The 14,062-nt window shown below is 36.6% G+C and overlaps 1 protein-coding gene across 2 annotated transcripts in view; it reads left to right on the top strand.

The window, feature by feature from the left end:
• The window catches only part of rabgap1 (RAB GTPase activating protein 1), a 78,322-nt gene that overhangs the window by 44,204 nt on the left and 20,056 nt on the right, over positions 1-14,062 (top strand). For both annotated transcript variants that reach the window (XM_058056309.2, XM_058056308.2), the window contains one exon: positions 7,410-7,523. In XM_058056309.2, the coding sequence (XP_057912292.2) occupies positions 7,410-7,523 (114 nt within the window). The remainder of the gene's footprint in view (positions 1-7,409; positions 7,524-14,062) is intronic.

Raw genomic sequence — 14,062 nt, 5'->3', positions numbered from 1 at the left:
TTGCTAAATTGCAAAATGTGGCGCTTTGGAGAGAAATGCTAACATGATGTAAATGGCCTGGAACACACCGTGGAGTGCTGAATGGGCGTTCTGCTAATGAGGCAGCTCACTATTTGAAGTGGATGACTGAATGATGGCAGATTGATGCTGTGTGCGTGTGTGTAAATATTCACACTTTTTATCCTAGTGCCCTCAAACTCAACCAAACTGGGGGCAGATGGAGGTGGAGCTTGGTCTTGATGTGGCCTTTCAACCACGTGACCAACTTGTCAACAAATCAAGGCCGTTGTTTCCACCAGCCCGAGCTACGGCTGACTTTGTGTTGTCCAAAGGTTTCCCAGCGAGGGCCACATGGTGAAAAATGAAAGGATGCAACTTGGCCACTCTGAAATGTTGTACGCTAAGAAATTAGTTGTCTCTCGCAACAGTTTTGATTATTTCTCCCTGGCTATATAGCGTTTTTTTCGGAAATGGATGAATGATGGTGGCCATAAAAGTGATATGTGGTATTCCGGTCACTAGGCGGCACTAATGAAGTCATGAAGTTAGCCATAGCATGTCCCACGCAATAGAGTGAAAACCCTTCTCCCATTAAGTTTAGAAGGAATAAATTTGAGGCCAACCGGTTAGCTAACAAATAAGAGGAGTGTAGAGGTGTAGGGCTGCTAATTCATGTCTACAGCTCTCTAATAATGTTAAAAACTATATTTAGAACACACAGAAGTGGGAGGGGACCCCGACTGCGACTTGTTGAGAAGAGAAAAGCGGCGTTTGATGACTTGAGCGCCAGCTTAAAAGACGAGCAGTGTAGGTTGTGTCGGCGTTTGAGCGGCAGGGGGGTGAGAGAAACAATAACAGAGTGACATGTCGGCCATTGTGCTGACTCCCAACAATAACAATAGCGCGCCGAATGCCCTCTCGGGCTTCCCACGGAAGCTCGGAGCCGTTATTCCCAGCATTAGACGTACAGAACAGTACGCTCTGTAGCTCTGCCATGCTTGGCTCCAGCCCAGCAAATGTTTTTGTTTTTGTTTTTAATTTGTGATACTAATGAGTTCATCATACAATCTAGCCTTTGTGTGGTACAGGTGAGGATCAACAATGTAATTGTTCATTAGCCACATCCTGCAGTGCTTATGTATGTTATTACACAACCTGACAATGCATGTATGATGCGTGTATCCATCAAAGAAAACGGTTCGTCACTTCTTTTATTCAATTCTGTTGTTTTACATACAGTACACCATATTTCAGCAAAAATAACATCATTTCACAAGCAAGTTGAAATATGAAAAAACTTTTCTTTCCAGTTAGGTTGTGGAGAAAGTGATGATAGGGGGATAGTCAAAATGTCAAATTAATGTTTTTTTTTTTAAAACAAAACATTTTATTTTGTCTGGCATGAAGTAGAAATATTAACGAAAACTGTATATATTTTTATATATTTTTTAATAAAATATATTTTTTTATATTAGGAGAAATTAAATATTACGAGAAAAAGTTGTATTCTAACAAGAAAAAAAGTAGAAAGTTTATGACAATAAACTTCTTTTATTATGTTGTTTTTTGTCACAAAAAGTAGAAATATTAAAGAGAAAATACTTTCTTTTTAAGTTTTAATATTATGGCAGAAATAAACAAAAATTTGATTGGCAAAAAGTAGCAATTTAATCAGAATAAACTATGTGGAAAATAATGTCCTTTTCTGTAGCAAAGAGTAGAAATATTAAAGAAAAAGCAAACACATTGTTTTTAAATTAGGTTGGAGAAAACGTTATCATTCATCAGAAGAATAAAGTCAAAATATTAAGAGAAAAAGTTGTATTCTAACTAGAAAAAAAGTAGAAAGTTTACGAGAATAAACTTTTATTATGTTGTTTTTTTGTCACAAAAAGTAGAAATATTAAAGAGAAAATACTTTTTTTTAAGTTGTAATATTATGGCAGAAATAAACAAACATTTGATTGGCAAAAAGTAGCAATTTAATCAGAATAAACTACGTGGAAAATAATGTCCTTTTCTGTCGCAAAGAGTAGAAATATTAAAGAAAAAGCAAACATTCTTTTTAAATTAGGTTGGGGAAAACATTATCATTCATCATAAGAATAAAGGCAAAATATTAAGAGAAAAAGTTGTATTCTAACAAAAAAAAAGCAGAAAGTGTACGAGAATAAACTTCTTTTATTATGTTGTTTTTTGTCACAAAAAGTAGAAATATTAAAGAGAAAATACTTTCTTTTTAAGTTGTAATATTATGGCAAATAAAGCAAAATGTGGTCATTTTTTGAACATCTGGTTGTAATACTATGAGAATAAGGTCAACATAGAAAGTCATCATGTTAGAATACAGTTCTAATATTAATAGAAGAACACAAATTTGTATTCTCATGAGAAAAAAAATGGGGAAATTAGGTTGGAGAAAAAAATAATATGGGAATAAAGTCATAATTACATGGGAAAATGTGCGGGGGAAAAATAATATTAAAGAAAATTGTAGAATATTCAAGAAAAAAAGTATAAATATTCGAACATTAAAAAACAGCCTAAATGTGCATGCTAAAATTAGAGCATTGATGCTAACTGTGTTGGCATACATCAGAGGAAAAGGACTCATATTCTAATATGCAATAAAACATATTAGCCACCTCGACATTTCCACTTGTCATATACAGTATACAGTAGGTGAAAAAGCATATTAATATCAGCTTTGCTCTTTACCCATTTTCCCACTTTTGCATTGTTTTGTTTTAAATTTTGCACATATTTAAACTTTTTAAAATATTTTTTTTCAATTTTTTCAATTTCCCCCCAGATTTGTTCCTCAAAATATTAGGATTTTTTAAAAATTGACATTTTTTTTCATATTTCAACTATATGATACCCAAAATGACATTATTTTTTTTTTACAATAATATGAGTTTATTCTTGTAAAAAAAAATTCGAGTTAGAATACAATGATTTTCTCGTAATATTTAGACTTTTTTTCTTTTTTCCATTTCTGCTGCTGTTTTTATTTTCCAACTTCTTGGATGTTTTCTTCTTGTAATATGACTTTGTGGTCACAATCATGTGACTTTATTCCCATGATTTTCTAACTTTACCCCCAACATAATTTGCTCCAGATGTGTTTTTTTTCTTTTAAAAATGATTTGGTTTTTCTTTATTATTTCAGGTATATACTAAAAATTATACTAAAAATTATACTAAAAATTACATCATTTTTCCTCATGATAATGAGTTAATTTTGGAAAAAAATGTTTTGTTAAAATACAACTATTTAGAATTATAAATATAATTAATTATTAGAATTATGACTTTATTCTGTTTTTTTCATTTTTCTGTGTATTTTTTTTCAATTTTCCAACTTTGTTTTTCAAATTTTTTTCTTGTAATATTAGGACGTTATTCTAATATTGAGACTTTATTTTCATAATATTACAATTTTATCAAAACCTAGTTTTCTCCCAAAATTGTGTGTTTCTTATAGTACTGCAACTTTGAAAAAATACATTTTTTAAAATATATTTAACTTGACATGACATTATTTTATTTATTCAATTTGTATTTTTTTACCCACATTATATTATAATATAATAGTTTGTTGTACAATTATTAGAATGCAATGTTTTTTTTTTATATTTAGACTTTATTCTTGTAAAATTACAGCTGTTTTTTTCCTTTTCTGACTTTCTTTTTTTCTTTCTTTTTTTTTTCACAAAAAAATGTCTGGGAGGGAAAATGCTAGTTGAAAGTTCCCATATTTTGACTTTATATAATGTTTTCTCATTATTATTATTATTATTATATGCAGCAGCTTCAGCAAAATCAAAAACCACATTTATTTTGACATGTGCCGAGCTATCTTTAGCTCTTCTGTTTTTCCGTTCGGCAGATCCGCCACAGCTCTTTATTGCCGGACTTTTCCTTCTCGCACTTCCGTAAGAGAGACGGGGGCATGTTTTCCCTCCCGTGTCACGCTAGCCTCGTCGCAGGCACAGACGGAAGGGAAGCTCCGGTAATTGGCCGTTATGTCGGAGGTCTTTGTCCGAGCTCTCAGCGCTTGAGATAAGAATGTCTAAAGCGGTGCTTGAGTGTGCAAACACGGATGCTTATCAGCCGCCGGGGTACGCCATGTCATGGACACGGATGCACTCTATCCTGGGCCCGCCGGCTGTAAAATGTATGATCATCTACGGCTGATGGAGAGAGCGTGTGATCCCTTTCTCTTCCCAAGAGGCCTTGGGCTTCAACTGTACTGATGCTTGTAATTTCACTGCCTCAGCCACGGGGGATGGAACAATGGGAATCACACCACCAACTCTAGAAACATTCTACAGTATCTGGCATACGCAGTACCAACACTTTATATACATAGCACACGCAGTACCAACACTATATATACATAGCACACGCAGTACCAACACTATATATACATAGCATACGCAGTACCAACACTATATATACATAGCATACGCAGTACCAACACTATAGATACATAGCATACGCAGTACCAACACTATATATACATAGCATACGCAGTACCAACTATATATATACATAGCATACGCAGTACCAACACTCTATATACATAGCATGCGCCGTACCAACACTTTATATACATAGCATACGCAGTACCAACATTATATACAAAGCATACACAGTACCAACACTATATATACATAGCATATGCAGTACCAACACTCGAAATAGATAGCATACGCAGTACCAACACTATATACATAGCATACGCAGTACCAACACTATATACATAGCATACGCAGTACCATCACTATATACATAGCATACGCAGTACCAACACTATATATACATAGCATATGGAGTACCAACACTATGCAGTACCAACACTATATATACATAGCATATGCAGTACTAACACTATATATAGTACATAGCACACGCAGTACCATCACTATATAGACATAGCATAAGCAGTACCAACACTATATATACATAGCATACGCAGTACCAACACTTTATATATATATAGCATACGCAGTACCATCACTATATATACATAGCATACGCAGTACCAACACTATATATACATAGCATATGCAGTAGCAACACTCTATGAACATAGCATACGCAGTACCAACACTCTATATACATAGCATACGCAGTACCAACACTCTATGTAGCATATGCAGTACCAATACTATATATACATAGCATACGCAGTACTACGTAAGTCTATGTAAAACCCCATCGGTTTGCTTTTGGTTGGACTATTTCTATTCTCTTTCCTGCTTTTCTTCTTGCACACACGCTTTTATTCGCATCCGGCTGTCTTCCTCTTTGGAAGTCGGAACATGGCTTTTGATGAAAGGAGCAGGAGGACAAAAGACGCCTTAATTAGCTCCATCAGTGACGTTTCTCTACTTTGTACCACCATGACGGAGTAGCAGGGGTCAGAGGAGTGTGATTACTACAAGTGTATTTACTGGAGCAGATAACTCTTGTTTTAATTACATTTTAGTATTCTGGGGGAAAAAAAACAATATATACAATTGAAGTTGTCGTTTTTCCAGCATTGACGTTATCAAGACTTAAAAAATTATATATGTATATTTAAACTATACGATACTAAAAATGACATTATTTTTCCTCATAATATGATGAGTTTATTCTTATAAAATTGTGACTTTCCAAAATGTTAATATTTAATTTTATGACTTTATTCTAATATATGATTTTATTCCCATCATATTTTGAACGTATTTTTGTAATATTAGAACTTTTTCCTCAGCTAAATAGTTATGTTTTTTTTTTGTTTATACCTCATAATATTATGACTTTTTTAATATTTAAACTTTAATACTTGAACTAAAAAATATTAATATATATATGTATATATATATTTCAACTATACGTTACTAAAATTACATTATTTTTCCTCATAATATGATGAGTTTATTCTTATAAAATTGTGACTTTCCAAAATGTTAATATTTAATTTTAGGACTTTATTCTAATATATGATTTTATTCCCATCATATTTTGAACTTATTTTTGTAATATTAGAACTTTTTCCTCAACTAAATAGTTATGTTTTTTTGTTTATACCTCATAATATTATGACTTTTTTAATATTTCAACTTTAATACTTGAACTAAAAAATATTATATATATATATATATATATATATATATATATATATATATATATATATTTAAACTATACGTTACTAAAAATGACATTATTTTTCCTCATAATATGATGAGTTTATTCTTATAAAATTGTGACTTTCCAAAATGTTAATATTTAATTTTATGACTTTATTCTAAAATATGATTTTATTCCCATCATATTTTGAACTTATTTTTGTAATATTAGAACTTTTTCCTCAACTAAATAGATGTGTTTTTTTCGTTTATACCTCATAATATGACTTAAAAAAAAGTTTTTTAATATTTCAACTTTAATACTTGAACTAAAATTATGTTATTTTTTCTCACATTATTGTTCTCATAAAATGAAATTCTTGTGTTGCGTGTTGGTGCATGAGTGTCCCCTGCTGTCGGTTGCCATCATGAGCGCGTTGCAGAAGTTGTTGACAACATGTCAGTCATTATTTGTCGCCATCATTTAACGCACATATGTCAGAGTCAAGGCCCGCGGGCCACATCAGGCCCGCGAGAGGGTTTTACCTGGCCCGCGTGATGATATTAATCTATTATTAGATTCGGCCCGCAGATAAACTGTACTACATTTCCCACAATGCAACAGGGACGCGCGAGCGGGAGCATAGCGGGAGGCGGCTTAATTTATTCAGCAGTCATTCAGCATCAGTCATTAGCATAACAGCAAAAGTTAATTTACAGATACCCATCAACAATGGCAAAACGGAAGGTGGACGGTGAAAACAGGGGCTTTCAAACAAGGTGGGAGTTGGAGTACATGTTCACGGAGGTAGCTGGAAAACCTGTGTGTCTTCTATGTGGAGAAAGTGTGGCGGTGATGAAAGAATATAATATGAGACGGCATCATGAAACAAAACACAGACAAAAACAAGATTCTGGACATGGAACAAAGGCTACAGAAGGTTGAGGAATTAAAACGAGGCCTCAAATCTCGACAGAGTCTGTTCAGAAAAGCCCAGTCGAAAAAAAACTCATAACATAAATTTTATGTTATGAGTTTTTTATATAAAGGACATTTGTATTTTGTGCCTGCTGAAATTAAAAATGACTGACAGAGTCATAAGAAAATATTGCTTTATTTATCCAATCATATTGTAATATATTTGTTATGTTTTCAGTAGGTTAAATCTTGGTTTTAATGAAGATTGGACAGTCCGGCCCTCGGCTTGTGGCCAAATGTTTTATTTGGCCCTCCGTCCATTTGACTTTGACAGCCCTGATTTAACGTGTCCCTTATCTTCCGACCAGGAATCCCCACAGGACAGCGCCATCACCCGGGACATCAACAGGACCTTCCCAGCGCACGACTACTTCAAAGACACGGGAGGGGATGGACAAGACTCCCTCTATAAGATCTGCAAGGTGCTTTAACCGCTCTCTCTCTCTCTCTCTGTCGCTCATGCTCACCCGGGTAGAGTAGACCTTTCAGTGCATCCATGCCAACAGCAGCGCTACATGCTAAATACTCCATTCACGTGTGCACCTTTAACAGCAACCAAACAGTTTTACAGCAATGACCTTGTGATATTTGCATCATTTCACAAGAACTTTTCTTTCCAGTTAGGTTGTGGAGAAAGTGATGATAGAGGAATAAGGTCAAAATGTCAAATCAATGGCGTTTTTTTCTTGAAAACAAAACATTTTATTTTGTCTAGCATGAAGTAGAAATATTAAAGAAAAATATGTGTTTTTAAATAAATATATTTTTTATATTAGGAGAAATAAACATAAATTAGATTGTAGTAATTTAATCAGAATAAACTATGTGGATAATAATGTCCTTTTCTGTAGCAAAGAGTAGAAATATTAAAGAAAAAAGCAAACATTGTTTTTAAATTAGGTTGGGGAAAACTTTATCATTCATCATACGAATAAAGTCAAAATATTAAGAGAAAAAGTTGTATTCTAACAAGAAAAAAAGTAGAAAGTTTAGGAGAATAAACTTTAATTATTATGTTGTTTTTTTTGTAATTGCAAAAAGTAGAAATATTAAAGAGAAAATACTTTCTTTTTAAGTTGTAATATTATGGCAGAAATAAACAAAAAGTAGCAATTTAATCAGAATAATTTATGTGGAAAATAATGTCCTTTTCTGTAGCAAAGAGTAGAAATATTAAAGAAAAAAGCAAACACATTCTTTTTAAATTAGTTTGGGGAAAACTTTATCATTCATCATAAGAATAAAGTCAAAATATTAAGAAAAAAAGTTGTATTCTAACAAGAAAAAGAGTAGAAAGTTTACGAGAATAATTCTATTATGTTGTTTTTTTGTCGCAAAAAGTAGAAACATTAAAGAGAAAATTCTTTCTTTTTAAGTTGTAATATTATGGCAGAAATAAACAAAAATTAGATTGGCAAAAAGTAGCAATTTAATCAGAATAAACTATGTGGAAAATAATGTCCTTTTCTGTAGCAAAGAGTAGAAATATTAAAGAAAAAAGCAAACATTGTTTTTAAATTAGTTTGGGGAAAACGTTATCATTCATCATAAGAATAAAGTCAAAATATTAAGACAAAAAGTTGTATTCTAACAAGACAAAAAGTAGAAAGTTTACGAGAATAAACTTCTATTATTATGTTGTTTTTTGTCGCAAAAAGTAGAAATATTAAAGAGAAAATACTTTCTTTTTAAGTTGTAATATTATGGCAAGTAAAGCAAAATGTGGTCATTTTTTGAACATCTGGTTGTAATACTATGAGAATAAGGTCAACATATTATGGAAAGAAAGTCATCATGTTAGAATACAGTTCTAATATTAATAGTAGAACACAAAGTTGTGTTCTCATGAGAAAAAAAATTGGGGTAATTAGGTTGGAGAAAAAAAAAGAATATTATGGGAGTAAAGTCATAATAACGTTGGGATAATGTGCGGGGGAAAAAAATAATATTAAAGAAAATTTGAGAATATTCAATTTAAAAAAAGTATAAATATTTGAAGATTAAAAAACAGCCTAAATGTGCATGCTAAAATTAGAGCATTGATGCTAACTGTGTTGGCCATCCCCTGCAACTGTACTAGCAGGCTATTAGCGTGCTATTAGCGGGCTATTTTTTGCATTGTTTTGTAAGACGATGATTTGATCTTAGCTAATCCACAAGCGGTTGTGGTACTTCCACTCCCAGCACTTCCTTCCGTGGCAGCAGGGCTCTTGGCAACCTGCCTGACCACTTTTCTTCCTGACTCTTAATCAATGATGAACCAAGTCCACTTTTAAATAAGTCTAACCTCACAGTGTGCTTACCATGCAGTACCAAGGACTCCCATAGGAAGTCATCGTCAATCCAATCAGCCACAAAAATGAAGAAAAATACATTTGTAGAGAATAATTGTACTTTGATTTGAAGTAGAGAGCTACACACCACCGAGGGGTTGCATTGTTCCTATAAATAATGTCCTTTTCTGTAGCAAAGAGTAGAAATATTAAAGAAAAAAGCAAACATTCTTTTTAAATTAGGTTGGAGAAAACGTTATCATTCATCATAAGAATAAAGTCAAAATATTAAGAGAAAAAGTTGTATTCTAACTAGAAAAAAAGGAGAAAGTTTACGAGAATAAACTTTTATTATTATGTTGTTTTTTTGTCACAAAAAGTAGAAATATTAAAGAGAAAATACTTTATTTTTAAGTTGTAATATTATGGCAGAAATAAACAAAAATTAAATTGGCAAAAAGTAGCAATTTAAGCAGAATAAACTATGTGGAAAATAATGTCCTTTTTTCTGTAGCAAAGAGTAGAAATATTAAAGAAAAAAGCAAACACATTTTTTTTAAATTAGGTTAGGGAAAACTTTATCATTCATCATAAGAATAAAGTCAAAATATTAACAGAAAAAGTCGTATTCTAACAAGAAAAAAATAGAAAGTTTACGAGAATAAACTTTGATGATTATGTTGTTTTTTTAATCGCAAAAAAAGTCCAAATATTAAAGAGAAAATACTTTTTTTTAAAGTTATAATATTATCACCGTATGTTCATAAAACAAACATTCACATGATGAATTACCAAAGTGCAATATGTAACACCCCGACCCGAGTCCCGTGGACACCGCCGTGTTCAGAGAAACTGAAGACAACATGTTCTTTTTTTAATTAATATCTATTTTTCCTGTTTCCGGGGGGCGATTCATGTGGATGCACAAGCATTTATGGCCTCATGATTACAAAGAATGATCTCCTGTGTCCTCAATGGGCGGTGCTGGAAGGGATGGTAAATAACATCTGTGATGTTTTACTGTCACGGACTACCTTCACGAACCTGAGCAGCCTCATTAGACGGGTTCCACTCCACTTTTTTATTTGCTTTGATTTCTTTTTTCCTTCTTCCTTGAACTACTGAGGCTATTGTAGCCGCCGGCAGCGTTACCTACAAATGCATAATTAGCATTGCTATTAAAGTGGTTCTGTCCCGCTCATTTTTAAAATGACACTAGATGCCAGTAAGGCGCGGTGGTGTAGTGGAGGATTCCCAGACCCGACCCGCATTTCTTCATTTCTGGTGGCCAGAGGCGGGGTACACCCTGGATGGTGGCCAGCCAATCACAGGGCACATATAGACAAACAACCATTCACACTCACATTCATACCTATGGACAATTTGGAGTCGCTAATTAACCTAGCATGTTTTTGTGGGAGGAAACCCACCCATGCAAACTCCACACAGAGGTGGCCGAGGGTGGAATTGAACCCTGGTCTCCTAGCTGTGAGGTCTGCACGCTAACCACTGGACCGCCGTGCCACCCATTTCTTAGTCATTAATGCAATATATTCATAGTTCGAACCAGTTTATGACCTTCGAAATGTGCTTTTTAACATTATGAGAGCCCTCTGGACATCAAATAGCACCCCTATAGTCAACTTTACATTGATATTACCCAATATAGTAGACATCCATCCGTTTTCTGTGCCGCTTATCCTCACTAGGGTTTGCGGGTATGCTGGAGTCTATCCCAGCTTATAGTGGACATGAAATGTGCTTTTTAACATTATGAGAGCCCTCTGGACATCATATAGCACCCCTATAGTCAACCTTACATTGATATTACCCAATATGGTATACTACATCCATCCATCCGTTTTCCGTGCCGCTTATCCTCACTAGGGTTGCGGGTATGATGGAGTCTATCCCACCTTATAGTAGACATGAAATGTGCTTTTTAACATTATGAGAGCTTTCTGGACATCATATAGCACCCCTATAGTCGACTTTACATTGATATTACCCAATATAGTAGACATCCATCCATCCGGTTTCTTTGCCGCTTATCCTCACTAGGGTTTGCGGGTATGCTGGAGTCTATCCCAGCTTATAGTAGACATGAAATGTGCTTTTTAACATTATGAGAGCCCTCTGGACATCATATAGCACCCCTGTAGTCAACTTTACATTTATATTACCCAATATAGTAGACATCCATCCATCCGTTTTCGGTGCCGCTTATCCTCACTATGGTTGCGGGTATGCTGGAGTCTATCCCAGCTTATAGTAGACATGAAATGTGCTTTTTAACATTATGAGAGCCCCCTGGACATCAAATAGCACCCCTATAGTCAACTTTACATTGATACTACCCAATATAGTAGACATCCATCCATCCGTTTTCTGTGCCGCTTATCCTCACTAGGGTTTGCGGGTATGCTGGAGTCTATCCCAGCTTATAGTAGACATGAAATGTGCTTTTTAACATTATGAGAGCCCTCTGCACATCAAGTAGCACCCCTGTAGTCAACTTTACATTTATATTACCCAATATAGTAGACATCCATCCATCCATTTTCAGTGCCGCTTATCCTCACTAGGGTTGCGGGTATGCCGGAGTCTTATAGTAGACATGAAATGTGCTTTTTAACATTATGAGAACCCTCTGGACATCATATAGCACCCCTATAGTCAACTTTACATTGATATTACCCAATATAGTAGACATCCATCCATCCGTTTTCGGTGCCGCTTATCCTCACTAGGGTTTGCGGGTATGCTGGAGTCTATCCCAGCTTAAACATTATGAGAGCCCTCTGGACATCATATAGCACCCCTATGCTGACTCTGCGTTTTTTTTTTTACTTTTGCGTGTGATTGTCACTTCTTCGCCGGCGTATGGTCGTAGCTGCAGAGATTTTTCATGGCCTGCATTATGCATGTGCAAGCGGAGCGAGGGCATCCATCTCCAGCCAGTTGAGCGCACCTCCTCAAGGTGCCTTTGAATAATTCAGTGACTGCTCCCCCCGACTCCCTCCACTTCCTCCCAGCGCCCATTGATCCGCGCTTTGTCTCTCCGACTTGACTCATTACTGCCGTTTTGTAGCTCAGTAGGCCACCCTAAAAGATCTTCAAGACTTGACTCCTTCAAACAACACAGTCAGGGGTTTGTGATGATATCACCGTGTTTGGCACGTCGCTTTCAAGGCCCCTTTTTCATACCTGAAGCCTAGTGGCACATCATAAAAATATGCTTTTCTAAAGTGATTAATTATTACAATCATGATTTGAATAATTATAAGATTAATCATGGAATACGATGATTAACACCCTGGCCTGGTCGCCAGCCAATGGCAGCACACATATAGACATACAGTATATGTATGTGCATGTCTTTAGAATGTGGCAGGAAGTTGGAATACCCAGAGAACCCCCCACCCCACGAGGAGAACATGCAAACTCCACACAGAGATTCCCAACGGAGATTCCAAGCTGGACCGTCGTGAAAGGAGAGCTGAGCCGGAAGTCAGAGCTCTCTATTTACCTGTGGATCTATGGTCCCACCATAGGGTGAGGAGCTCACTCATCCAGGAGGGCCTCAGAGTAGAGCCGCTGCTCCTTCTCATGAGGGGCCAGTTGAGGTGGCTCGGGCATCCGGTCTGGATGCCTCCTTGGTGAGGTGTTCCAGGCATCCCCAGCCGGGAGAAGGCCCTGTGGCAGACCCAGGACACGCTGGAGGGATTATGTCTCTCATCTGGCCTGGGAACACCTTGGTGTCCTCCAAGTGGAGATGGAGGAGGTGGCCGGGGACCGGGAAGTCTGGGCTTCTCTACTGAGACTGCTGCCACCGCGACAAATTGATTTTTTTTCAAATGGATGGATGGATGGGTGGGTTTCGGTGGTGGATGGATGGATGGGTGGGTTTCGGTGGTGGATGGATGGATGGGTTTGGGTAGATGGATTGATGGGTGGGTTGACGTTTGGGTGGATGCATGGACGGGTGGGCGGGTGATTGGGTTTGGTTGAATGCATGGACGGACGGGTGGGTGGTTGGGTTTGGGTTAATGCATGGATGGGTGGGTTTGGGTGGATGGAAGGATGGATGGATGGAAGGGTGAGTTTGGGTGGATGGATGGGTGGGGGGAGTTAGGTGGATGGATGGGTGGGTGGATTTGGGTGGATGGACGGGTGGGTGGGTTAGTTTGGCTGGATGGATGGATTTTGGGTGGATAAATGGGTGGGTCGTTTGGTGGGTTTGGGTATGGATGGGTGGGTGGGTTTGGGTAGATGGATGGATGGGTGGGTGGGTTTGGGTGGATACATGGATGGATGGATGGGTGGGTAGGTTTGGGTGGATGGAAGGATGGATGGATGGAAGGGTGGGTTTGGGTGGATGGATGGGTGGGGGGAGTTGGGTGGATGGATGGGTGGGTGGGTTTGGGTTGATGGATGGGTGGGTCGTTTGGTGGGTTTGGGTGGATGGATGGATGGGTGGGTTTGGGTGGAGGGGTCGGTGGGTGGGTATGGATGGATGGGTGGGTGGGTTTGGGTGGATGGATGGATGGATAGGTGGGTTTGGATAGATGGATGGATGGGCGGGTCGACTTTTGGGTGGATGCATGGACAGGTGGGTGGTTGGGTTTGGGTGGATGCATGGATGGATGGATGAATAGATGGGTGGGTTTGGGTGGATGGATGGATGG

The sequence above is a fragment of the Doryrhamphus excisus genome, linkage group LG19 (assembly GCF_037039965.1).
Source record: "Doryrhamphus excisus strain RoL-2023G ecotype Guam linkage group LG19, RoL_Dexc_Guam_v1.1, whole genome shotgun sequence".
Taxonomy (NCBI): Eukaryota; Metazoa; Chordata; class Actinopteri; order Syngnathiformes; family Syngnathidae; genus Doryrhamphus; species Doryrhamphus excisus.
The sequence above is the reverse complement of the archived record's forward strand: the minus strand, read 5'-3'. Positions and strand labels throughout refer to the sequence as shown.